Source organism: Aspergillus costaricaensis (assembly GCF_003184835.1).
Source record: "Aspergillus costaricaensis CBS 115574 unplaced genomic scaffold BO79scaffold_30, whole genome shotgun sequence".
NCBI classification, from domain to species: domain Eukaryota; kingdom Fungi; phylum Ascomycota; class Eurotiomycetes; order Eurotiales; family Aspergillaceae; genus Aspergillus; species Aspergillus costaricensis.
The window spans coordinates 116,406-139,046 of NW_020291830.1; the positions used below are offsets into that span (position 1 = coordinate 116,406).

The 22,641-nt window shown below is 50.6% G+C and overlaps 8 protein-coding genes and 1 non-coding gene across 9 annotated transcripts; 4 read left to right on the forward strand and 5 right to left on the reverse strand.

Moving 5' to 3' along the window:
* Positions 1–378: 378 nt before the first annotated feature.
* BO79DRAFT_200613 (putative mitochondrial carrier protein (Rim2)) lies at positions 379–1,922 on the forward strand. The gene is made up of 4 exons (XM_025681502.1): positions 379–616; positions 671–727; positions 799–1,450; positions 1,504–1,922. Exons 1-4 carry the CDS (start codon positions 486–488, stop codon positions 1,711–1,713), a joined length of 1,050 nt encoding a protein of 349 aa, XP_025536445.1. The 5' UTR covers positions 379–485; the 3' UTR covers positions 1,714–1,922.
* A 1,343-nt stretch (positions 1,923–3,265) lies between these two features.
* BO79DRAFT_247388 (putative GABA permease (Uga4)) lies at positions 3,266–5,358 on the forward strand. Its single transcript, XM_025685642.1, has 7 exons — positions 3,266–3,441; positions 3,504–3,649; positions 3,705–3,752; positions 3,808–3,955; positions 4,002–4,621; positions 4,702–5,086; positions 5,160–5,358. Exons 1-7 carry the CDS (start codon positions 3,351–3,353, stop codon positions 5,345–5,347), a joined length of 1,626 nt encoding a protein of 541 aa, XP_025536446.1. The 5' UTR covers positions 3,266–3,350; the 3' UTR covers positions 5,348–5,358.
* Positions 5,359–5,444: 86 nt separating this feature from the next.
* BO79DRAFT_210733 (putative GPI anchored protein) lies at positions 5,445–6,274 on the reverse strand. Its single transcript, XM_025682877.1, has one exon. It carries the CDS (start codon positions 6,102–6,104, stop codon positions 5,493–5,495), a length of 612 nt encoding a protein of 203 aa, XP_025536447.1. The 5' UTR covers positions 6,105–6,274; the 3' UTR covers positions 5,445–5,492.
* A 2,379-nt stretch (positions 6,275–8,653) lies between these two features.
* aspf34 (cell wall protein PhiA) lies at positions 8,654–9,677 on the reverse strand. Its single transcript, XM_025684946.1, has 2 exons — positions 9,120–9,677; positions 8,654–9,049 (listed from the first exon to the last, which is right to left on the reverse strand). The coding sequence occupies exons 1-2, from the start codon at positions 9,409–9,411 to the stop codon at positions 8,787–8,789; spliced, it is 555 nt and encodes a 184-aa protein (XP_025536448.1). The 5' UTR covers positions 9,412–9,677; the 3' UTR covers positions 8,654–8,786.
* A 1,492-nt stretch (positions 9,678–11,169) lies between these two features.
* Positions 11,170–12,772, reverse strand: BO79DRAFT_272893 (D-alanine--D-alanine ligase family protein; the record flags this gene model as incomplete). The annotated part of the gene is made up of 3 exons (XM_025687466.1): positions 12,034–12,772; positions 11,362–11,979; positions 11,170–11,310 (listed from the first exon to the last, which is right to left on the reverse strand). The coding sequence occupies exons 1-3, from the start codon at positions 12,391–12,393 to the stop codon at positions 11,170–11,172; spliced, it is 1,119 nt and encodes a 372-aa protein (XP_025536449.1). The 5' UTR covers positions 12,394–12,772.
* Positions 12,773–13,962: 1,190 nt separating this feature from the next.
* Positions 13,963–16,191, forward strand: BO79DRAFT_200620 (alpha-galactosidase D; the record flags this gene model as incomplete). The annotated part of the gene is made up of 5 exons (XM_025681503.1): positions 13,963–14,066; positions 14,116–14,414; positions 14,470–14,526; positions 14,578–15,376; positions 15,421–16,191. 5 exons carry the CDS (start codon positions 13,963–13,965, stop codon positions 16,142–16,144), a joined length of 1,983 nt encoding a protein of 660 aa, XP_025536450.1. The 3' UTR covers positions 16,145–16,191.
* Positions 16,192–17,178: 987 nt separating this feature from the next.
* On the forward strand, positions 17,179–19,661 carry BO79DRAFT_200623 (beta-glucosidase; the record flags this gene model as incomplete). The annotated part of the gene is made up of 2 exons (XM_025681504.1): positions 17,179–17,314; positions 17,365–19,661. 2 exons carry the CDS (start codon positions 17,179–17,181, stop codon positions 19,647–19,649), a joined length of 2,421 nt encoding a protein of 806 aa, XP_025536451.1. The 3' UTR covers positions 19,650–19,661.
* A 298-nt stretch (positions 19,662–19,959) lies between these two features.
* On the reverse strand, positions 19,960–21,628 carry BO79DRAFT_247393 (Rieske [2Fe-2S] domain protein). Its single transcript, XM_025685643.1, has one exon. It carries the CDS (start codon positions 21,622–21,624, stop codon positions 20,236–20,238), a length of 1,389 nt encoding a protein of 462 aa, XP_025536452.1. The 5' UTR covers positions 21,625–21,628; the 3' UTR covers positions 19,960–20,235.
* Positions 21,629–21,989: 361 nt separating this feature from the next.
* Positions 21,990–22,071, reverse strand: BO79DRAFT_t191. Its single transcript has one exon. It is a non-coding gene; the product is annotated as a tRNA-Gly (tRNA).
* Between the last annotated feature and the right edge of the window lie 570 nt (positions 22,072–22,641).

A 22,641-nucleotide genomic window follows, 5' to 3' on the forward strand; every position in this document is an offset into this window, starting at 1 on the left:
ATGGGGAAGCCAGTGGGGCCGTCGCGGGGTGGGGCCGCCTGACTAAGGCATTCGGGGACAGATCCTCCCCCGACAGCTCCGGAGTAAGCAGCATTTCCTGACGCGCGAGTTGCCAATCCATCAATTTGGGAGTTACTATCGCATACCCCGAATATGGACAGTATATTAGAACTTTCAATATGAATACAAAGATACTGGCAAACTTTCCACCTAGAAAGGTAACCACCTATGTCACAAATGGGTCACAGTGTGGATATCCATGGACCTCGATGGCAGGTCACATGATTGGACGGGGAAGGCCAGACCGCCTGGGATTCGCCGCTCGGTATTTTATTCCTGCAAAAAAAACTTTCCTGATTTTGCCCAGGCCAGGCTAATCTCTTCTGCACTCTCCGATCTCTCCTCTGGCCCCTGGAGTCTTCCGTTACTCAAGTGCCGCTGAGCAGATTGGAAGATATCTTATTGTTTCATTAACCTCCGGCAAGATGCAGCCTGTTGCTCACCAGTCGGGAGGCGCGTCTGGAGATCCGCTCCCGCCGTCACTGCCGACGGAGGCAATCGAAGAGAAGGCCAGCGTGTCTAGCTTGGGATCATGGAACCATTTGATTGCTGGCGCGTGAGTTGATTCGATGGTATGGTTGAGAAGCTTGATACTGATGATTTGAAATAGTACCGGTGGAATGGTCACTGCTATTGTTACGAGTCCTCTTGACGTTCTCCGCACGCGGTAGGATAAGCCTTCATCCCCAACGCAAGAAACAACGGAGCTTTGCATACTAACATATCTTGTGCTTTTAGTTTACAAACCGACTATTACCAGACGTCAGGCGCGAACCGCTCGATTCCCACACACGCGCACGTTCGTCAGTCGTTCGTTAAGACTTCTATCCGCCATTTCCGGGAGACATTCGGCATTCTTTTCTCAATCCATCGTGTTGAAGGCTGGCGGGGTATGTTCAAGGGACTTGGACCCAGCTTGACGGGTGTTGTTCCGGCCAGTGCGGTGAAGTTCTACACATATGGCAACTGCAAACGTCTGCTGCCAGAAATCTTGGGGTGCGACAAGGATACCACGCTTGTGCATGCCATGTCTGCAGCATGCGCTGGAATCGCTACTGGATCGGCCACCAACCCCATTTGGGTGGTAAAAACTCGTCTTCAGTTGGATAAGGCCGGTGCTCGCCGGTACAAGAACAGTCTGGATTGCACCAAGCAGATTCTGCAACATGAAGGACCTAAGGGTCTCTACCGAGGTCTGACGGCCAGCTACCTGGGCACAATCGAAACCACACTGCATCTGGCCATGTACGAGCGAATTAAGGGACTCATCTCTAAGGAGGTCAATCTGGATAAGAACTCGGATTCGAACAAGTTTGTGCAGGGCCTTGCTCTGAGTGGAGCGTCGGGATTGTCGAAGCTGTTTGCTTGTTTGATCGCGTATCCTCATGAGGTGAGTTGACGCGTCGAAAACCTTCCGACATGAGCATATTCTGACATTTGCAGGTTATCCGTACTCGACTTCGACAGGCTCCGATGGCGGACGGTCGCCAGAAGTATACGAGCATCCTCCAGTGCGCGCGGTTGATCTTGAAGGAAGAGGGAGTGATCGCGCTGTATGGAGGATTGACGGCACACCTGCTCCGCACGGTGCCGTCGGCCGCGATCACCATCGGGACCTACGAGCTGGTTCTCAAGGTCCTTGAGGGACGTTAAAAGGATGTGACGGGCGGCGGCAAGACCCCGCGACTTCCCTTCTCATGTATTATAGACTGTACGATAAAAGTGGCACATAGATACCCTGTAATAATGATGTGAACAGCAGCGACTGCAATAGGGTCTCGTTTGGCGACATGGAGTTTGCATCTCGATCAGGGAGCTTTGCATCATCTGGAACTTGCTTTTCCGGTGACTTTATCTTAGCGCAGCAGTTGATCTATCCCAATATTATGATATTCATTCTTACTTTGTCTTACGTTGGAAGTTATTCCTATGCCTAGTCATCATAAAGTGTTTTGTACATATGTATAGTTGGTAGCCTTCGATCGGCACTGGACGGAACGTCATGGATGGTGCTTGAAACAAGTCAAACAACCAGGCAGAAATTCGGTGGACTTATCAGGAGATGGAGAGAGAGTTCCGCAACAGTTAGTTTGGTAGACAGACGAACTAAGTTTTAGTTTATGGTTCAGCGGCGTCCTCCGAGTGGAGATGTAGAAGCGCGCACTGATGACTGAAGATTGAGTCTTTGACCCAAGCAAGTGGGCGCGGGTCATCTCCGACCGGCTTTTTGCTTTCGCTAACAATAGATATTATTACGTGCAGACCACAACTAATCCTACACTATCCTTACACTATACTAAACTAGAGCCGATATCGTGCGTGGCAGATTAAGGCTTCCGTGTTCTGCCGTTAGCACGCTTCACTAGCATCAAACTAGCACATGGAGGAGAATACATCCGACGCAAGTTGCAGACACTCAATCTGCGGGCACAGCGATCGAGCCAGTGACAAGCGAAGTTCTAGAGTGGCCGTGGCTGTTTAGTGCAGCAGCCATTTCCAGGGAACAGGGAATACGGGATGGCCATTGGTCTCACCTCCTGGCCGGGCGGTGGATCCCCTTTTCCTTTCCTTCTGCGGGATTTCCTTTGCGCGGACTCCAGCGCAGTCTATAGCACTGCTCAGCTCATCGATCATCATTATTTGCTGCAGGTAAGCAGACAAAGAAAAAGGTTAAACTCATACTTTTTGAATGATGGATGGAAAAGGATAATCTGAGGATATTTTGGGATGACAGCAAGCTTACCAGACTGTCAATCAGGTTCCCGCCAGCCGATCTTACTCCTTTGCGTTGCCCATTCTCATTTCCATGCCTTGCAGAGACCCAGTGGCACACAATCCAATCTTGCCATCCCGATGATCGGCGACCCACGACCTTCCCCCCATGTGGGGGGGTGTAGCCGGAGTGAGGAGATGCAACAAGAGGTCCGTGGAAGACCGCCCTGCAACCCCAGCACTCGAACACAGGAAAATGGCCAGCAGTTCCAGGAATGTCCTGACGGCAACCCGGAGGACGTCTCCCTTTCTTCTTCCTGACACTCCTTGCAACAGGATTGTCTGTGTCACGGACCTTGACAGCCAAACTGATCCGAACTGAAGAAGTCGAGGATCGAGAAGGTTTGCTCCGTTGCTTGGCAAACTCAATCCGATCCCTATAACTGCTGCTTTCTTCCCCCGTGACTGGCCTCGACTTCAGTCTCTTTTGATCCTTTGGCCTCCTTTGATAACCCCGTTGTGTCTCGTATCCAGCTTGACCTCACTTTTCCTCGTCTGCGCGCCCCTATCTCGAGACAATGGCCGCAAAGGCATCTCCTACGGCCGTCTCGGCCAACTCTGGCGCAGAGGAAGTTGGACTGTCGGATCCCGGAGATTCGCAACTACTAGGTGAGTTTGCGACCGGTTGCTCATGGACGAGGGTAAGGGACGCCCATGCTAACTGATACCAGCCAAAATGGGCTATAAACAGGAACTCCGTCGCCAGTATTCCACCGTGCAAATATTCGCCGTCGCGTTCAGTATTATGGGACTAGTACCATCCATCGCATCTACACTTTCGTTTTCCTTACCCGCCGGGCCTGCAGGGATGATCTGGGTGGGTATCTGCATTTGGGGTTACAGCTCGCGTGACACGAGCTAATATCATGCAGGGCTGGTTTACCGCAAGTATCTTGATCTTCTTCGTTGGATTGGCTCTGGTATGTGGTTCTTCGCCCCTAATCCATGCCAAGCCATGCTAAGATAACGATATAGGCCGATATGGCATCGGGTATGCCCACAGCTGGTGGTCTATACTGGTGGACGCACTACTTTGCTGGAAAGAAATATAAAAATGTGTTGAGCTTTCTGGTTGGCTACAGCAACACACTGGGCCTGATCGGCGGAATCTGCTCTGTGGATTGTGAGCTCTCACTGACCCCTAAGATGGAATAGCTGCTAATTGCCAGACACTCTCGCGCTCATGATCCTCGCCTGCGTCTCCATAACCCGTGATGGCAGTTATTCCGCCTCCAATGGCACCATCTACGGCGTCTATGTCGGTCTCATCCTAGTCCACGCCGTCGTCAGCGTCTACTCCGGGCCGATCATGCCGCGCATCCAGACATTCTGCATCTTCATCAACATTGCCATCATCATCGCTACAGTCATCGCTCTGCCCGTCGGCAAAGTGACTCGCGGGGAGTCTCTCAACGCAGGCACTTGGGTCTTTGGGCACGTGGACAACGAGAGTACATGGCCAACAGGGTGGAACTTCATCCTCGCCTTCCTCGCGCCAATCTGGTCGATCGGATTCTTCGACTCTTGCGTGCACATGAGCGAGGAAGCCCTCCACGCCGCCAAAGCCGTTCCCCTCGGAATCATCTGGTCCTCCGGATGCGCATGCGTATTTGGATTCCTAGTCATCAGCATTATAGCCTCGGTAATGAACCCGGACGTCAACGCCACAATCAACTCCGTATTCGGCCAGCCCATGGCCCAAATCTACTACGACGCACTCGGCAAAAAGGGCGCGCTTGGATTCATGGCCGTGCTAATCGTAATCCAATTCCTAATCGGCCTGAGCCTGGTATGCCCGCCCTTCCCCTATTCCCACACCCAACATCTACAATTTGACCCAACTCTCAATACTAACCCAGCAAATAACAGATCACCGCTGCCTCTCGCCAAGCCTGGGCCTTTTCCCGCGATGGTGCTCTCCCCTTCTCGAACTACTTCCGCCACGTCAGTCGTCGCATCCGGTACCAGCCCGTGCGCGCAATCTGCGGCCTCGTTGCCGTCAGCATCGTTTTCGGGCTGCTCTGTCTCATCAACTCCGTCGCAGCGAACGCACTCTTCTCGCTCTTCGTGGCCAGTAACTACGTTGCGTGGGCGACGCCTATCCTCTGCCGCTTAATCTGGGGCAACGAGCGCTTCACGCCGGGGGAGTTCTATACGGGATTCATGAGTCGCCCGATTGCGATTATTGCGGTGCTGTGGTTGGCTTTTGGGTTGATGTTGTCGATGTTTCCCACGACGGGGCCGAATCCGAGTCGTATGTTAATCCCTTTTTTCAGACCCATAGGAAGTCATTTCATGGGGAATGGTGCTAACTTGATATGTTGTAGCATCCGACATGAACTACACTATCGTTATTAACGGGTTCGTGTGGGTCGCTTGCATGACGTACTACTTCCTGTTCGCGCGCAAGTGGTACACAGGGCCGAAGATGACAGTGGACGGGGTAGAAGAGGAGAAGCCAGAGTCGGAGACAGCAGAGAAGAGAGATGAGGCGCATACTAGTGCTTCCTACTAATTATACCGTTTACATATATATACCAATACTAATAGACAAGAATGAAACAACTTGATATGTTATAATCCAAATCAAAAAACATCATATACATTGGTATCAATCATCAACCATCCATCATCAAACCCCCTTCATCTCAACTCCACCCTTACAAAGCAGCCATAACCCCCAAAACACCCGCAACACCCACAACCCCCATCCCCAACCCAACTCCCGGCGTCGCCATAGCCACACCCGCCCCCTCACTCGTCGAACTCGTCGCACTAGCACTCGATCCACTAGCAGTAGTACTAGCCGCACTCCCCGTCGCACTCGCCGTACTAGCCGTCAACGTCGTCTTCCCACTCATCGTCTCCGTACTCGTCGGCTGCCCATTCGACCCCGTCAACGTCGTCGCGCTCTCCCACCGAGAAGTGATCTCCGACGCTACATCCGACGCCTTGGATCTGATATCCGATGCCGCCGCGGACGCATCGGACCGCGCGTCCGACGCCACCGACGTGCCCCAGGATTCGGCGTTCGAGGCTACTTCCCCGCCCGCGGAGGTTAGGGAGGAGTATGCGGCTGCGCCGCCGGTCGCGACGTCCGAGGCGATGGAGGTCGCGTCGTTGGCGATGTTCGTGGCCAAGGATTCGCCCCCGGATACGGCGGTTTGGGCGATTCCGATGGCGTCGCTGACCACGTCTGGGGCGGGGGTGGAGAGGGTGGGGGTTGCCAGGAGGGCGGTGGTGAGGAGGAGGGAGGTGAGAGTGTATTTCATTTTGGTGGTTGTTTTTCTATTGTGATGGTTTGGTTTGGTTTGATTTGGTTGTGGTGTAGTAGATTAGGTTTGGTAGTAGTGGTAGATATTATGTAGATAAAACCCCGATGTATGGAGAAAGTAGTAGATATGATTGATAAGTAGGAAAATGTATAAGGAAGATAGAGCAGGAAAAGCAAAGTATTTATAACCCCCCTACCCTACCCTACCCTCCCAGAGGCTCAAATAAGGATCACCAGGGCAATAGAGTAATACACACGATTCCACTGTTCTCAACGGATAAGAATAGCACCCTACCAGTACTCCGTATGGGACAGTGCCTAGCCTAGCCACCGTGGCAATGAAAATCCACCAAGGCACCGACGAATAAAATCTCGTCTCAAATTGCAAAAGTGGATGGATGGGGGTCGAGCCATCATCGGTAATTCGACGGACCACGGCATCGTGGCTCCACTATGAGGACATAGGATTCATTTCTTGGGGGGAACGGGGGTCCACGCAATGCGATTCCATCAGGGCCTTGGTCAGGTTTGAACCTGGAGAGTTAGACTAGAATACTACTACTATTCCGTTAATGAGACCAGACCAGAATGGGGCAGTGGGAATGGTGTTGCCTGTGATGATGACGTTTGCTTTTTGGTTGATTGTTTGCTTGCTTGTTAGTTCTGCATGTTATTCGTGGGCTTGGCTTATTTGCTTATGATGTGGTTGAGGATTTTTTTTGCATGTATCTTGTTCTTGTTAGTAAACTTGTTGTTAGTAACTTGTGGCTGTGGCGTGGCGCGGCTTGGCTGTTTTCACTGCGACTTGTTCACCACACTCAACAGTGTACTGCAATAAGTACACTGCAGATAGTGGTAGGGAATGGTACTGCCACCACCGAAATAGAACTTATCCGTGAACTCCGAATCTTGGAAACATCCTGGTTCGTCCGTTGGGTTGGGAAACTGGCTCTCATCCCGATTCGCTCTCTTTTTTGCGGGTTGTGGCTTTGACCGACTTGCCACCACATGACTTTGACTGGAATTTGGGTTCTGCCTGCTCTGCTCTACTCACGATGGAGTGTATCTCAATGGATTATTCTTTTGGTTTGGCTCACAGGCAGCAGCACTATACTATTAAATTCTAATCCAAATGCCTGTCTTGAGCTTGTGACTGTCTTGAAATGTTGTACTACACTGATCGGATATATCGGCCCGGATTGAACGGGAGAAGGATCGTCGGAGTTGTTGTGTCTTGGCTTCGGTAGTTCTGACGAAGAGCGTTTCATGTGCGTAATTGTCTCTTGGTATTACTAGGGGTTTTGTGAACGCGGATTCGGTCATCGACCTTTCGAGAAAGCGCAGTGTAATGGACTAGACTATAGAGGGAAAAGTTGGGATGTATGGATTCCGGGGGATCCGGGGATTTGGTGGGATTGTTCGCTTATGGAGCAATTGTGCTATTAATGTAATTAGATAGTTGGATTGAAAAGACACCCGTAGTGTGACTGACTGATTGTTTGCTCGCTGGCTGGCTGTTGAGGTTTCATCTTGCAGAGAATACGTTGCCTTGAAGCCACTTGGGGTCCCGCTGGTGATCTAGATTCAGTCCTGTCATCTGATGAGACCCTTAATGCCTCAGTCAGGGAATGTTGGTGCCTCGGGTGCCTGGCGGTCCCGTGGCCCCCCTGACCCTGTAATCTCATCGAAGTTCAGCATAACTTTATGTTGATCGCACGATGTTGATATTTCTTTTGATGTCTATTTATTAGCCAAAGTCACTATCCCGAATGATGCGAAGTAGTACTCTCGAAAAGTTTGTAGTTTTTGAATGTGTAGCCTGTTCAGACCGCTGCTTAGCACGTAGCCATACCCACTCAGGTAGTAACCGTGCTTGCAGTCGGGATTGAAATAGAATGCACACAAGTGGTCTTGATCAATCAGTTATCAATTGATATATTATTTCAAAAGCATGCGCACATTATCCCGGGCCCCTCTTAACCAAGGGTGCCTCCGCTTTACCGCTCTACACTAGGACTAGTACTACCTGGTCATCAACATATATATATATATATATATTACTGCTAGCGCAACTACTGTTGAACATGATTAGTATGGAGACACGTACAATTTGGGGATAGTTCCTGCCTTTCACTTAATTTATGGCCTCGAAAGATGCATCGTGAGTTTCTTTAGCTACTAATTATTTGGCGACGAATAACCACCACGAGCGCGAGTTCCATATGGGTGTTGGATCATTACATCGGTCATTACTGGGTTACGTAGCCATTGTTCTCGACCAAATGTTGACAAGCTCGGCGCTAAGATAAGATCCCTACAGGGTGGACACACTATCGAATTCCTCCTCCGCCGTCGCAGGTTATGTCAAGGTTGTTTTAGCGTCATTGCAATACATGAGGGAGTAGTATCTTTGAGATAAAGGCTAATGTTCCTATTCGGAAGTAACTATGATCGGCGTAAAAGGTGCCTTGAGATTTTAGAGGCACTGCCGAGGTATGCTCATTCGCAGAGGATTGAACATCAGAAATTACTTGATCACATAGTTTTCAGCGAAAAAAATAAATGGATTCGCTATATAGCACTATATTAAATGAATAACAACTCAAATTCGACAGCAGAACTCAAAATATCCAACTAAGCATCTTGTCAAGCAGTATCCAGCGCACTCATCCGTACTGCCTTAGTTGGAAGTGTAAGAGCAAACGTTGGGGTTCTTGCTGTACTCAACGCGGGCAGCAATACCCTCACAACCCTCGTTGTAGCCGGGCTTCTCAACACCAGCGTCAGCCCAGATGCTCCAGGCACCCTGGATGCTGTTGGGGCAGGCAATCAGGTCCTTTCCACCGAACTGCAGGTGGTTATTCTGGTCGATGGACCAGCCCTGGCGTTCACCGTTCCTGGGGGCGGGCTGAGCACCGGTGGTGTATCCGATCACGCCTTGGCCTGTAGCAAATCAGTCCATATTAGCTATAAAGTACTTTTGATCACAAGATAGGAAAGAGGATAAACATACCCATGCCAGAGCGGTCAACGTAGAGCTCCTGGGGAGTCGCAGACTGGTCGTACAGGTAGAGAGCACCGTCGTTGAGGACGAAGGTGGCGGTCTGGTCCTGGGGGTTGGAGCAGCTGGCGTTCTGGCTCTTCAGGCCGGCGAAGATGCTGCCGAGAGCGGCGTTGAAGGGAGCATACTGGACACCGCTGCCGGAGTGGATGGAGATGACGCCGAAGGGCTGGTTGGTGGCAGCGTCGGTGGCCGGGAGAGCGGCAGCAGTAGCGGCGGCGAAGATCAGGTTCTTGAGCTGCATCTTGAAGGATGGTTTGGTTTAGATTTGAGAAGAGTGGGTTTGTTGTTTGGTTGGATGTGAAGGATATGAGAGTTGTTGTGATGATGAAGGTATGATTATCGAGGACATCAAGCGACCTTTTATACCTTTCATCTCGCTCGGCCAGCACCATAATTAGTAACGGCCGCTTTACAGCTGCCAATATACAATGTCTCAACCCACAGGCAGTCCCTACTTACCCAGCACAGCAGGTATGCTGTCATCGCCCCCAGAAAGGGCGATTGGTCCGATGGAAGCTACTACTGGAATATGATTGCCTTGGTCTAAAATTCAGGGTCCCCCCTCGATGGCAATAAAGTGACCTAAATTTAACACGGCGGGGTTTGAAAGGCCTGTTTATTGGATGTGGCTGGAGGCCATGTGGGTGCCCCTGGCGAGACATCGGAGAAATGGCAACGGTGATTGCATGAATTCCAGTAAGTGGATTCGCTTCTTATGGGTGAGGGAAATCGATCGGCGCATATGAGACCCACATTGGTACAGACATGTCTCATTCTGGGGGAGGCGGACGGGCCGAGGTGACACCATGAGTTTGTCATTGATTGAGAGGAGTGTCTTACGGGGATGTGGGATGACTGTATGAGGGGTTGATAGTGAGACATACATATATGCTGCAGCCGTGATGGGCGATATAGATAGTCCATTGCGTGAGAGATTATGGGACTGGTAAGAGGGGACGAGGGGGTCGATAGGATAGACCCTTGCGGATTGGTGCGGTGCGATTTCCACAAAGCCTCATCTTGGATTGGCAAACCTCGGGAACAACGGCAAGCGGAACCGTTGTCTTAGTTGACTATTTATCCGTTAATTCAACCGGCGAGGCTGTGATTGAGGTTGTGATGAGTGGCTCTCCCCCTTTCCGATGGCCTTTCGCCGTTGAAGAAATTGTGGGACAATTCCCCACTGATGAGATGGGATCGACAAAGACATAGTTCGATAGACTCGTTCCTTGTTTTGGGCGAATAAGATCTACTAGCCATGGAAAGTACCTGGTTGATACTACCATTCGGACCTTCGGGGTATCGAGGCCACAGATGAGACTGAAAGGGAGGTATCACCCACTCCATCCTGGTTTCTGTGCCCTCAGCTATCCGAGAAAGTTTTGGAGTCGCACATCGTGGGTGGACTGTCTCTCACAGTGAAGAGTCTCTGCATTCTGGTTGATTGTCGGTGGTCAATTGGTGGATCACGCAGTTTACATCATAGTCACTACCGGTTCAAGCGTGCAGGTGTAGCATGCACCGTGACTTCAATAGAAGCTAATAGTCCGAAGAAGTCTCTTGGCATGGATAAGGCTGTTTAGGATGGTGCAGTAGCCGAATGTTGCTCTAAGTGGCATTCTCTCAGTCTTTAATATCTACCTGAGACATTGGAGTCATTCGTACTATTTCCTTAGTGCCAATGGGCAGAGAATGTATGGGAAAGACAGGGGATCACAGCTAGAAGGCATCTAGTTTAGAAGCCTGGGCTGATAATCGACTGAGACAGAGATAGTTCTAGACTTCTTGAATTCCTGAAGTTGAAGGAAAGATGTGGGCAGATCACGCAACGAGAGCCTTCCTTCTGTATGGTAATCTAACATTTGGTGCTGCCACGGCATAGTAACATCTTACATGATTCATTACGTTATGAAGAAAATATTTCCCTTCCCATAGTGGTTTGGTGCTGATTATGCCTACGTAGTCCTAGACCCAACGTTTTCTGTAACAGCAAATTTCCTCAGTTCGGTACCCGATCCCTCCGCCTCTGCAAAGCACTCTTCAGTATATGTTCGATAAGCTCATTATACGAGACATTGTTGTGTTCCGCGATCATGGGCAATTGTGACCAATGTGGGAGAAGACCGGCCAGAGGATTGATCTGAACCATTGTGAGCCAAGGACAAGTATGTTTGTCAGTTGATCTACCTACCTCCATCACATGAGCGATTCGCCGCCCAGTTGAGTTGTCCATTCGTATATCAACTCTTCCTCCATCGCGACAGCGCAGAACAGTCCATGCTCGAAGAGCTGTCTGACAAGCAAGGTCAGCCTCTTGGTCATCCCGATCGACCTTGATCTCGTCGGCCTCTCCTGCCCAATCATCGGCTGACTTGGACTTTTCAGTGGTGTACTCTACTGTCTCGGAATTAGATTTTGTTGACTCTTTGCTACACCATACTATCTCGTCGACACCGACCACCCATGCATCCTCGCCCGTTCCCAGAATGCCCACAGTGAACTCTCGGCCCGGAAGATACTTCTCGATGAGAACCCCAAGGGATGAGGGGCTTGAATCTCGAAGAGAATTGACCACCTCACATAGGGATTCGATGTTCTTTATCTTGTTGCTGGCTCCAATTCCTTTGGATGAGCCTTCGGCAAGAGGCTTTGCAAACAATGGATATTGCGTCAGCAGCGTTTCGGAATGGCGAGACATGCGAATCATAGACAGGATCTCATCTAAGGAGACTTGCGTCTTTCCATGGGTATGCTTGAAGTGTATCACTGCAAAGGGGGCAGTCGGGACATTGAAATGCTCAAGGACCATCTATCAAGCGTCTGTTAGCTGCAATGGTCTGAAATAGTTCCCATGCCCACCCACCTTTGTTCTGCCCTTGTCCAAACACAATGCCATCGTGGCCGCATCCGAAAACGTGAACGGAATCTGGTATGCCTCCAACAATGCAGGAACTTGACCTTCTCGGGCTAATCCATGCAGGCCCTCGGTGGTATTGAATGCCAAGTCCCACTTACTACCCTCGCCATTTGCGAGCCTTTTAACCAGAGAATGGATATCTGGGATAAGGACAACCTCATGTCCCAGCTTTTTGAGAACTGCAGCTATGTGATCGGCAGCTTCTCCGACCTCAAACCTGTTGCAGTCCACATCTGAATAACCGAGGTCTTTATAGGCCTCGCGAAACTCATAAATGAGAGCGATCTTGAGGGATCCGTGAGTCATAACGGCGTGTATTTGGATTGACAGTAGTGTGAGAATCCGTCGGCGTTTTATATCCTGCTTGAGCAATTCTGACAAGTCACGTCCGAAACCTTAGCCGTACTGCATACACATAAACCGTGTGATTTGGCATACAATTCTCATAGGTGAAGTTGCGGTGTGACTTCTGATTCTATCGTGCGTCTGCATTCATGCGTGGGGCTATCCAATCACGAAGCTGATGCAGTTTTTCCCTCATATGCAAATAGCCTCGGGGTCTGAAGAATTATGGCTTGTCTTACGGGGACTGTTTTAATTCGATGGATGCGCCTTGTTATGCGGCTAGTGAGAGATAGCCAAACCCCGGACGGATGGCGTTCGGAGTGGCGAAACCTCCTTTCTGGTAGTTCTTGAAAGTTCGATTTCGAGTATATTAGCTATATAAATGGTGAATAAATATTGAAATACTCTATACTATCATCTGTATCAATTCATGGAACTGTTGCACCGTGTTCGGCTACGCTTCTCGTCGGCTTTTGGTAGGTGTTCGCTGATTGTTACCTCTCGACAAAAAGTGACATTGTAATGAATGCAAGATAATAGATTGAGCTATATTGACACTGTTTCCTGACTAGAGATGTTTCATTATCCTCGCTTTGGCTCAATGAAGAAGTGCGTCTCGCTACCATGTCATACTGATGTACTTTTGAATGTCGTCTGTAATTCTGTGACCTTCATTCGAACTTCAAAATTGCTGGAGGGGAATTTAGTAGCATTCTTCAGGTCATATTCAAGGGTGCATAGCCAGAGAAGCTCGTGATGTAGTGCAAGATAAAATGCAGGAATTGTATGGAATGAGGGAGGTGATCAGGTCAGATGCTCTCGGCTGGGTACCTCGCAATGAATAACTGACGAATCTAAGAGAATTATGCAAAAGATCAATGCGGGTTTAATCAAAAACTCGGACATTGAGGTGGAGCATTTGTGGTGCTTAATGATCTTCCGATTGACCATCACAATGCTTAAGGAGCAGTCATCGGCTCGATACAGCTGGATTTGAGGGTAATTGGCTTCTATTTCTAAATCAACCCAACCATGACGTATCTCACAGCTCTCTCGGTTACATGAAAGGTTTCGGCTACTGCCACCTAATTTGTCCCCACCCTAACAGCTGAAGCCATCCAAACGGCCCTCATGGCCGACCACCGATGATGAAAGCACAAGTCGCAGCAGCGAAGGTTATCCGGATAATACAGTCTAAGATATCTTGAATGGTGGCGGGAGTATAGCCTCCCTCATATAGCCTATTCTCGCCACGCCGTAGCTGAAAACATATTTGTCGTCAATTACATGAGTCTCCAAGCAAATGAAGGTTTGGCGATAGTCAGAATTGCTCAAGACTGTTCGAAGCTGTGAGCTGATGTTGCAAATTTGTGTTCCCGGCTAATTAAATAGAAATGCATTATGTCCGAGTCTTCAGGCCGAGAGCATCGGTTAAATGCATGAATACAAATAGTCTGCAGGCGCACCCCGCACTTGACGCAACTCATGGTCCAGCGCCTTCAGTACTAACAGCCGGGGTTGCGAATCATGATGTTGCTTCACTTCACGGCATATGCTGCACTGGGCAGTGTAGTAACCGCTGCATCCCTACAGCCACGGCTGCAAGATGGCTTAGCATTGACACCACAAATGGGGTAGGCTGAGCACGCCTTGACCATATACAGGACTAATACCATTGGCCAGATGGAACACATACAATCACTACTCGTGCTCCCCAAACGAGACCATCGTTCGGTCCAATGCACAAGCATTGGTTGACCTAGGCTTATCATCACTTGGATACCGGTATGTCACGACAGACTGCGGTTGGACGGTCGCAGACCGACTGCCTGACGGATCCTTGACCTGGAATGAAACCCTGTTTCCTCAAGGATTCCCTGCTATGGGTGACTTCCTCCATGACTTGGGCCTCTTATTCGGCGTGTACCAAGATTCTGGGATTCTGTTATGCGGAAGTCCGCCGAATGAGACAGGAAGCCTGTGTATGCCAACAATCAAGGCCAAATGCGAGAGCGAATTGCTAATCGAGCACCGTAGACCACGAAGCACAAGATGCCAGGACGTTTGCCTCGTGGAATGTTGACTCTCTCAAATGTATGTCCATAGTATTCTGCTTGAGCCCACATTCTAATGGGGGCTATCTAGACGACAACTGCTACTCTGACGCCGCAACTAACTACCCCAACGTCAATTACGCCCCCAGCACCTCTCCGGAACCCAGATTTGCCAACATGTCTCATGCATTATCGCAGCAAAATCGAACCATTCTGTTCCAGATCTGCGAATGGGGGATTAGCTTCCCCGCAGGTTGGGCCCCTGCTCTCGGCCATTCTTGGCGGATTGGCAACGACATCATCCCTGCCTGGCGGACAATTTTCCGCATTATAAACCAGGCAGCTCCACAAACAGAATTTGCTGGCCCAGGCCAATGGCCCGACCTTGACATGCTCGAAGTGGGGAATAATATATTTTCTCTCCCGGAGGAACAGACCCATTTCTCTCTCTGGGCCATTCTCAAGAGCCCGCTGATTATTGGCGCTGCACTGAAGGACGAGCTCACTGCCATCAATGACGCGTCACTAGCAGTCCTCAAACAGAAGGACGTGATAGCATTCAATCAGGATGCACTAGGGAAGAGTGCGAGTCTACGCCGGCGCTGGACCGAAGAGGGTTATGAGGTATGGAGTGGGCCGCTATCGAATGGACGGACAGTCGCTGCAGTCATCAATTGGCGAAACGAAAGCAGGGACCTGATTCTGGATTTGCCGGATATTGGACTCCAACATGCAGGGACGGTGAAGAACATATGGGACGGCACTACTGCGGAGAATGTGGTCACTTCCTACACGGCGACAGTCGCCGGTCATGGCACGATGCTGCTCGAACTTCAGAATACGACTGCGGTCGGGGTATATCCGAGGGATGTTTTCGGGAAATCTTCTGGGTATATTTATCCTCTTTACAACATGAATGTTTCTGACTTGTTAGGCAAACGACAACCTTCGAAAACATTTACGCCGTGACAACCAGTGCCAAGTACACCATTAGCGTCTACTTCTCGCAGGAAGCTTCTTCAGCAGAAACCATCACCATCGGATCAAATGCCAACCAGAGTATAATATCCGTACAGGTCCCCGCATCATCGACGCTAGTCTCCGCAAACATCCCACTTACTGCCGGCTCCTCCAACACAGTCACCATCAACACCTCCATACCCATCGACGCCATTCACATCACTGCTCCGAATGGAACGTACTACCCTTGCACAAACTTTACCCTCGCCGGGTCTACTACACTGACTACCTGTGGGAGCGGTTATTGTCAGCCGGTTGGCTCAAAAATCGGCTACATCAGTCCCAGTGGCACAGCTAAAGCAACGATTTCCGCAACTACGAGTGGGAGCAAGTATCTGGAAATTGACTGGATTAACAACGAGATTGCCTTCGACTCGTCCTGGGGCTGGGGATCCAACTCTCGGAACTTGACCGTGACGGTAAACAGTGAGGATCCGGTGCGGATCGAAGTGCCGCTGAGCGGAAGACATAGCGAGCTGTTCGGTCCGGGGTTGGGATGGTGGGATACTGCAACTTTAGGACTACTGACTAGTGGCTGGAAGGAAGGATTAAACGAGGTGGTAGTTGGGAATGTGGGGGGTGACGAAGGATTCCAATCTTACGGGGCCGATTTTGTGGGAATCCGGGTGTTGGATTAGAAGGGATGGGAGAGTACAGTAGCAACCGTAGAGCATCTTCATCCATCACAGGCCCTTGCAGATGAAAAGAAAGAAAGAAGAAGCTTATGGTTGTCGTGCCATTTCTTTAATCACCTGATCGTGGGCACGGGATGCGCGAGTTCGGGGAAGAACGGGACACAACCAGCTTTTCTTCCCATCCTTTTTCCTCTCTTCTTCCATCTATCTACCACTAAGCTTCTCCCCGGGGAATTTCCAGTCGGAACCGAATCCAATTGTCGGCCCCCACGAGGGAAGATACATACTCCGAATAGTTTTCAACTCCCCTTAATTGAGTTAGTCATTCATTTGTCATGTCATGTGGCATGTTTGTCTCCCCAGTCCCCACCCTACTTCTCGTGCCCGGGGAGAATGACATCGTTCTGGGGAAGTGTGAGAAGTGAATAAGGTTCCGCAGTTATTAAGAAGACCATGGCACAAACGGCCTAACCACAGCTAGCTTCACTTGGCGCCCTTGCGAGCCCCAACATGATGGTAGTATCTGCCGAAATTCTGCCGGTATCGTCGTCACGTTTTCCCGTTCTGGGGTGCAGAACGCGGAGGTCTCGCTTATTCCGAGTGTGGAGTCCCCGCAATTCAACGCTCCATACTCATGGCACCGACTTCGTGGAGCCGAACAGGGGACCGAAGTCGGCCACGCGACTTGTTCACCATACGAGCTATCCCCACGGATGTCGCTCTCTGTACAGCGTCTAATTGGCTATGATTCCGAGATTGGCCCGGAACCCTACAATACCATTCATTCTTCCGGCTTCTTGTGAGGTCCATGCCGCCGTCATTCTGCCTCTGTCGTTGCCGAGAATTCAAAGCCTTGGCAGGATTTGTGGATGGGATGGGATTGGAAGGGGGTCGGAATGGGGTTGGCTCATAGTTGACTTTGGAGCGGACAATCAAATGTTTGGATCCTGCGCCGTGGGTATATAAGGACCCAGATATTCGCCTAGGATGTCTCTTAATTCGCCATCAAGGAAATCCTCCGCAGCAACTTTGAGAAGATGAAGGTGTCGCTCACCCTCTATGCGGCTGCGCTGCAGCTGGCAGATGCCGCTGTAGTCCAGAAGCGAACAGTCGACGTTGCTGAGCTAGAGCACTACTGGTCCTATGGACGCTCAGAACCTGTCTATCCCACCCGTAAGTCATCCTGACCTGCTAGTCATGATCAAATCTAATCCAGCCATTAGGCGAAACCAGTGGATCGGGTGATTGGGAAGAGGCGTTCACTAAAGCCAAGTCTCTCGTGGCACAGATGACCGACGATGAGAAGAATAACATCACCTATGGCTATACGTCCACGACAAACGGTTGCTCTGGAATGTCTGGTGGTGTCCCCCGACTGGGGTACCCAGGGATGTGTCTTCAAGATGCAGCGAGCGGTGTGCGGGGAACTGACATGGTCAACGCTTACGCCTCGGGTCTCCATATCGGGGCTTCGTGGAACCGTGACCTCGCCTATGAGCACGCACATTATATGGGTGCAGAGTTCAAGCGCAAGGGAGCGAATGTTGCTCTTGGACCTGTTGTAGGCCCGTTGGGCCGCATGGCGCGAGGTGGTCGCAATTGGGAAGGATACAGTAATGACCCCTACCTCTCTGGCTCCCTCGTTCAGAACACCATCCGTGGTCTTCAGGAGTCCGTCATTGCCTGCGTCAAGCATTTCATCGGAAATGAGCAGGAGACGAACCGCAACACGCCCCAACTACTGGAAGACAGCTATAACCAGTCGGTCTCCTCCAATATCGATGACAAAACTATCCACGAGCTTTACTTGTGGCCCTTCCAGGATGCAGTCAAAGCTGGTGCAGGTGCCGTCATGTGCAGCTACAATCGCATCAACAACAGCTATGGATGTCAAAACAGCAAGAACTTGAATGGTCTGCTGAAGGGTGAATTGGGCTTCCAAGGGTTTGTCGTCTCTGACTGGAATGCCCAGCAGTCGGGTATTGCCAGTGCAGCGGCAGGTCTCGATATGGTCATGCCTGACTCTGTCTACTGGGAGAATGGCAACCTATCATTGGCCGTCCGTAATGGATCGCTCTCATCTACGCGTCTCGATGACATGGCAACCCGCATCGTCGCTGCATGGTACAAGTATGCAGAGCTAGAAGACCCCGGCTTTGGCATGCCCATCAGCCTCCTAGAGCCCCATGAGCCAGTTGACGCTCGCGATCCTGCCTCCAAGGCCACCATTCTCCAGGAGGCTATCGAAGGCCACGTTCTTGTCAAAAACACCGACAACGCCTTGCCTCTAAAGGAGCCCAAGATCCTATCACTTTTCGGATATGATGCCATCGCCGCGCAGCGCAATACCATGGATGACCTTTCCTGGAGTCTCTGGACCATGGGCCTCGACAACACTCTAAGTTATCCCAACGGCACCGCCGTGGACCCCTCTCATCTCAAATACATGTTCCTCTCCAGCACCAACCCCTCTGAAAATGGCCCTGGTGTTTCCTTGAATGGTACCATGATCTCCGGGGGCGGCTCCGGCTCCAGCACTCCATCCTACATCGACGCTCCCTTCGATGCCTTCCAACGTCAAGCTTATGAAGACAACACCTTCCTCGCCTGGGACTTTGCTTCTCAGTCTCCAATCGTGAACCCGGCTAGTGAAGCGTGTCTTGTCTTCATTAACGAAGCCGCAGCTGAAGGTTGGGACCGTCCGTACGTGGCCGACCCCTATTCCGACACTCTGGTCGAGAATGTCGCCTCCCAATGCAACAACACGATGGTGATCATCCACAACGCCGGCATTCGTCTCGTCGACCGTTGGATCGACAACCCTAACATCACTGCCGTCATCTACGGCCATCTCCCCGGTCAAGACAGCGGTCGCGCCCTCGTCGAGATCATGTACGGCAAACAATCCCCTTCTGGCCGTCTTCCCTACACCGTCGCCAAAAACGCCTCTGACTACGGTGCTCTCCTGAGCCCAGTCATTCCTTCCGGAACTAAGGACTTGTACTACCCGCAAGACAACTTCACCGAGGGTGTCTATATCGACTACAAGGCCTTCGAGCAGAAGAACATCACCCCTCGCTATGAATTCGGCTACGGTCTCACCTACTCCACCTTCGATTACTCGGGTCTCAAGATCTCCATTCACACCGGTGTGAACACTGACTACCTACCTCCCAACTCTACCATCGAGGAAGGCGGTATTCCTGCCCTCTGGGATGTAGTGGCTACGGTTACCTGCTCTGTCGCCAACACTGGATCTGTTGCTGCGGCTGAAGTCGCTCAGCTCTATCTGGGTATCCCCGGTGGCCCAGCGAAGGTCCTCCGTGGTTTCGAGAAGAAGCTTATCCAGCCGGGCCATCACACGAAGGTCCAATTCGATCTGACGAGACGCGATCTCAGTTCATGGGATGTAGTGAACCAAGCTTGGGGTTTGCAGAAGGGTGATTATTCGGTTTATGTGGGGAAGAGTGTGCTTGATACCCAGTTGACGGGGACGTTGACGATCTAATGAGCTCACGAGCTTTGACTGTTACGATTAGATGTATAGAAATTCACTTTGAATGATTTGTTAAACTTTTGGTCTAATCTATATGGGGTATCTTTTGTAATGATTCTAGTTGTATGGACATGCTTTTGGAGAGGTCGTCATCTCGAGACATAAAATATGCGGGCACTTATGATACTCCTGACCACACGAGTCCCACAAGTACGTACCTGGGGTCATGCACCTTCATTAAGAATGGGGTGGCACAACTCCCTCAGTGTCGCATCACTAAGCAGTTCACGGTGCTTTGCCCCTCACGTAGGGCACTTCTTGTCATGATTGCTCGGAAAGTTACGAGGTGTTCAGAGGGTGTACTGAGTATGTCTGTCAGCGATGGCGATGTCGACAACACCGGATCCAGCGGCAGAACCGAGATAAATCATCATCCCGATCCTGATTCCCATGTTACTGGCAATCAAAGATCCTTGACAAGGGCGCGAGTTGGTAAAGCCTGTGCATCACTCGCCATTTTCCTGGGAAAGTACACAACCGCCACGACAGCAAGGGAGTTGAAGCGCTCTTCAATATGGAACTACCACTCAACGAGCGATCAAGCAGGCTGAACTCCCTCGTACCCCGAGAGATTTTCATAATACCTCTTATCCAGACCAGCTTGCAACCTGGCCTCTGTATTGAACGGTTCTCTCAACGGCCCGCGGAAGTACTTTTGTACATTTCCCCGGAATACCTTAACGGGATCCGTCTCCTCCTGGGCACAAATCCAGGTCAACCAGCGATGGCCCGTCGTAACATGGGTGATCTCATCATTGTGGATAATCTCCAAAGTGTCAACACTATCTCCATCTCCGGCCTTGCGGAACTTGTCAATCGTCACTGGATTCACATCCAATCCGCGCGCCTCGTGCACCAACGCAATGATACTGATCCGGGCGCGCAAATCATGGGCAGTCACGGTCGCAGAGTCCCATAGTCCATGATGAACCGGAAGGGCACCGAAATACGAGCCAAGTTCCTCGAGCCTTGTACGCAGGAGAGAGAAATGCTTCGCCTCATCATTAGCGACCTTCAACCAGTCGTGGAAAAACGCCCGCGGGAGACCCAGCGCATCTGGAGACTCCGTCTGGAACTTCGCGAACCGCACACAGATATCGACCGCAAGATCAATTGCCCATTGTTCGATGTTCGCCAGCGCATGCAGCATGTTGATCCTGCTCTTCTGCGTACCACCTCTACCCGGCTTCGGAACTGCCTGCCGATTCACGTCCTTGACGCCATCCCTAGGCGGTAAATCAGGAAGGTCAACGCCGTCCCTAGTCCCGATAACCATAGGCTTATCCGTTCCCTCTCGTTCCGTAAACAACTTGAATAAATGCGCCGTCAACTCGATCTTATGTTCCGGGTTCGAAGTGTTCAAGATGTGCGCACACCATTCACACACCGTCGCATTGTCATCCAGATACCGAATAGGCGTGGTCTCAGTCTCATCCTCACCACCCGCTCCATTCGTCGTCGTCGCACCGTTCACACCCTTGACACTCTTCTTCAACTTCATCTGCTCACTCACAGCCTCCAGCTTCGCCAACTCCACTCCCTCCCCCAGTTTCTCAGAGGTATATTCAACAACCACCATATCCTCATCGCTCACATCAACAGGAAACGTGCACGCCTTGATCCCGACACTCGACTCTCCCGTCTCAACATTGAAATCATATGCATGCCACGGACAAGACACGATATACGCCGAATCTTCAATGTCGATGGAGGAGTCTTTCATCGGGCCGCCGGCATGCGGACACTCCGCTTCCATGGCGTAGTAGGACCAGCCGTTGGCGTCATTGCACGCTCGAGGTTTGTCTTTGGTTTTCGGGGTCTCGATCGTGGGGAGGCGGAAGAGGACGAGGCGTTTGCCGTCAGAGAGGTGTACGACGTAGCGGGTTTGGGTGAGGGAGGAGAGCGGGGCGAGGCGGACACGCGCCATGGTGGGATATGCCGGTCTGTACAAGCAGTGAAAGTAATTCGTTATCGTGAGTGGCGTTGGTTGAATGCAATGATAATTTCTTGGGATTGGAGGGGCGGCCTTTTTCGAGGTCACGTGTGGGTTCTGGATAAGGGTGGGGCACTACCCGTAATGTGGGAGGCGGTCGGTCGGTCGGACATGTGCCTGAATATGAGAGAGAGAGCGCGTTACTCCGGACTTCATTCAGAGTGCCAAAATTGAATTTGGTATGAAGGTTGCGAATTGATCCTTTCATGAATAGCGACTATCGAGGTGTAACCCATGTATGATCGATTGATTAGGAACAGATATGTATGTGGAGCAGAGAAAAAAAGAAATCATGCTTGTGCGTTAACTGGGAGTCGAACCCAGAGCTCAACCTCACAAGAGGAGTGGAAGGGTTGAATGTTACCGCTACACCATTAACGCTTGTTGTTGAAAGTTTGGTATTATTCTAAGTTATATTCAATACAAGAATTTTCTGCTTGTTCTATTGCATTTAGAATTAGTAGTCAGCTCTTTGCTATATTTCCTGTAAACAAATGGGGAATTTGATTCATCTTGCAATGATCATGATCAGGTATATAATTTCTTTCAACCAGTTGGAAATTTGAGCCCCGCTCGTTCCGGCTGTTATTTGACCGTTTCCAAAGCGAATCTCGACTGGAACATTTTATACTATATATTACCCACTAAATCATCCAACGTTATCCCATCAGCTCATCGATATACTAGTACGATGCTTGTCCTACTTACATCAACTCCAGTTACGGGATCATCCGGTTGGAAACACTCTAGATTATTTGGTCTGTGTTCTCCTCTTGCACGACTTTCGGGTCTATGGCCCACCCGAACGAGACCACATATGGTCTAATAGCCAACGAGTGGCTTCGCATCATTCTTCCATCGTATCAGTTTGGCGCGCTGCTGAGACCAATGTTCGCGCATGGATATCACACCCCGCATGGCAGTGCTAGACCCAACAACAACTAGCAGGGA

What these genes read in the sequence shown, in the direction of transcription:
- BO79DRAFT_200613 (XM_025681502.1), top strand. Translation starts at nt 486, where the DNA reads ATGCAGCCTGTTGCTCACCAGTCGGGAGGCGCGTCTGGAGATCCGCTC. An exon ending in AACCATTTGATTGCTGGCGC is followed by an intron (nt 617 to 670) that starts GTGAGTTGATTC and finishes GATTTGAAATAG; the next exon opens with TACCGGTGGAATGGTCACTG. An exon ending in TGATCGCGTATCCTCATGAG is followed by an intron (nt 1,451 to 1,503) that starts GTGAGTTGACGC and finishes TGACATTTGCAG; the next exon opens with GTTATCCGTACTCGACTTCG.
- BO79DRAFT_247388 (XM_025685642.1), top strand. Translation starts at nt 3,351, where the DNA reads ATGGCCGCAAAGGCATCTCCTACGGCCGTCTCGGCCAACTCTGGCGCA. An exon ending in TCTTCGTTGGATTGGCTCTG is followed by an intron (nt 3,753 to 3,807) that starts GTATGTGGTTCT and finishes ATAACGATATAG; the next exon opens with GCCGATATGGCATCGGGTAT. An exon ending in CGGAATCTGCTCTGTGGATT is followed by an intron (nt 3,956 to 4,001) that starts GTGAGCTCTCAC and finishes GCTAATTGCCAG; the next exon opens with ACACTCTCGCGCTCATGATC.
- BO79DRAFT_210733 (XM_025682877.1), bottom strand. Translation starts at nt 6,104, where the DNA reads ATGAAATACACTCTCACCTCCCTCCTCCTCACCACCGCCCTCCTGGCA.
- aspf34 (XM_025684946.1), bottom strand. Translation starts at nt 9,411, where the DNA reads ATGCAGCTCAAGAACCTGATCTTCGCCGCCGCTACTGCTGCCGCTCTC. An exon ending in CGTTGACCGCTCTGGCATGG is followed by an intron (nt 9,050 to 9,119) that starts GTATGTTTATCC and finishes GATTTGCTACAG; the next exon opens with GCCAAGGCGTGATCGGATAC.
- BO79DRAFT_247393 (XM_025685643.1), bottom strand. Translation starts at nt 21,624, where the DNA reads ATGGCGCGTGTCCGCCTCGCCCCGCTCTCCTCCCTCACCCAAACCCGC.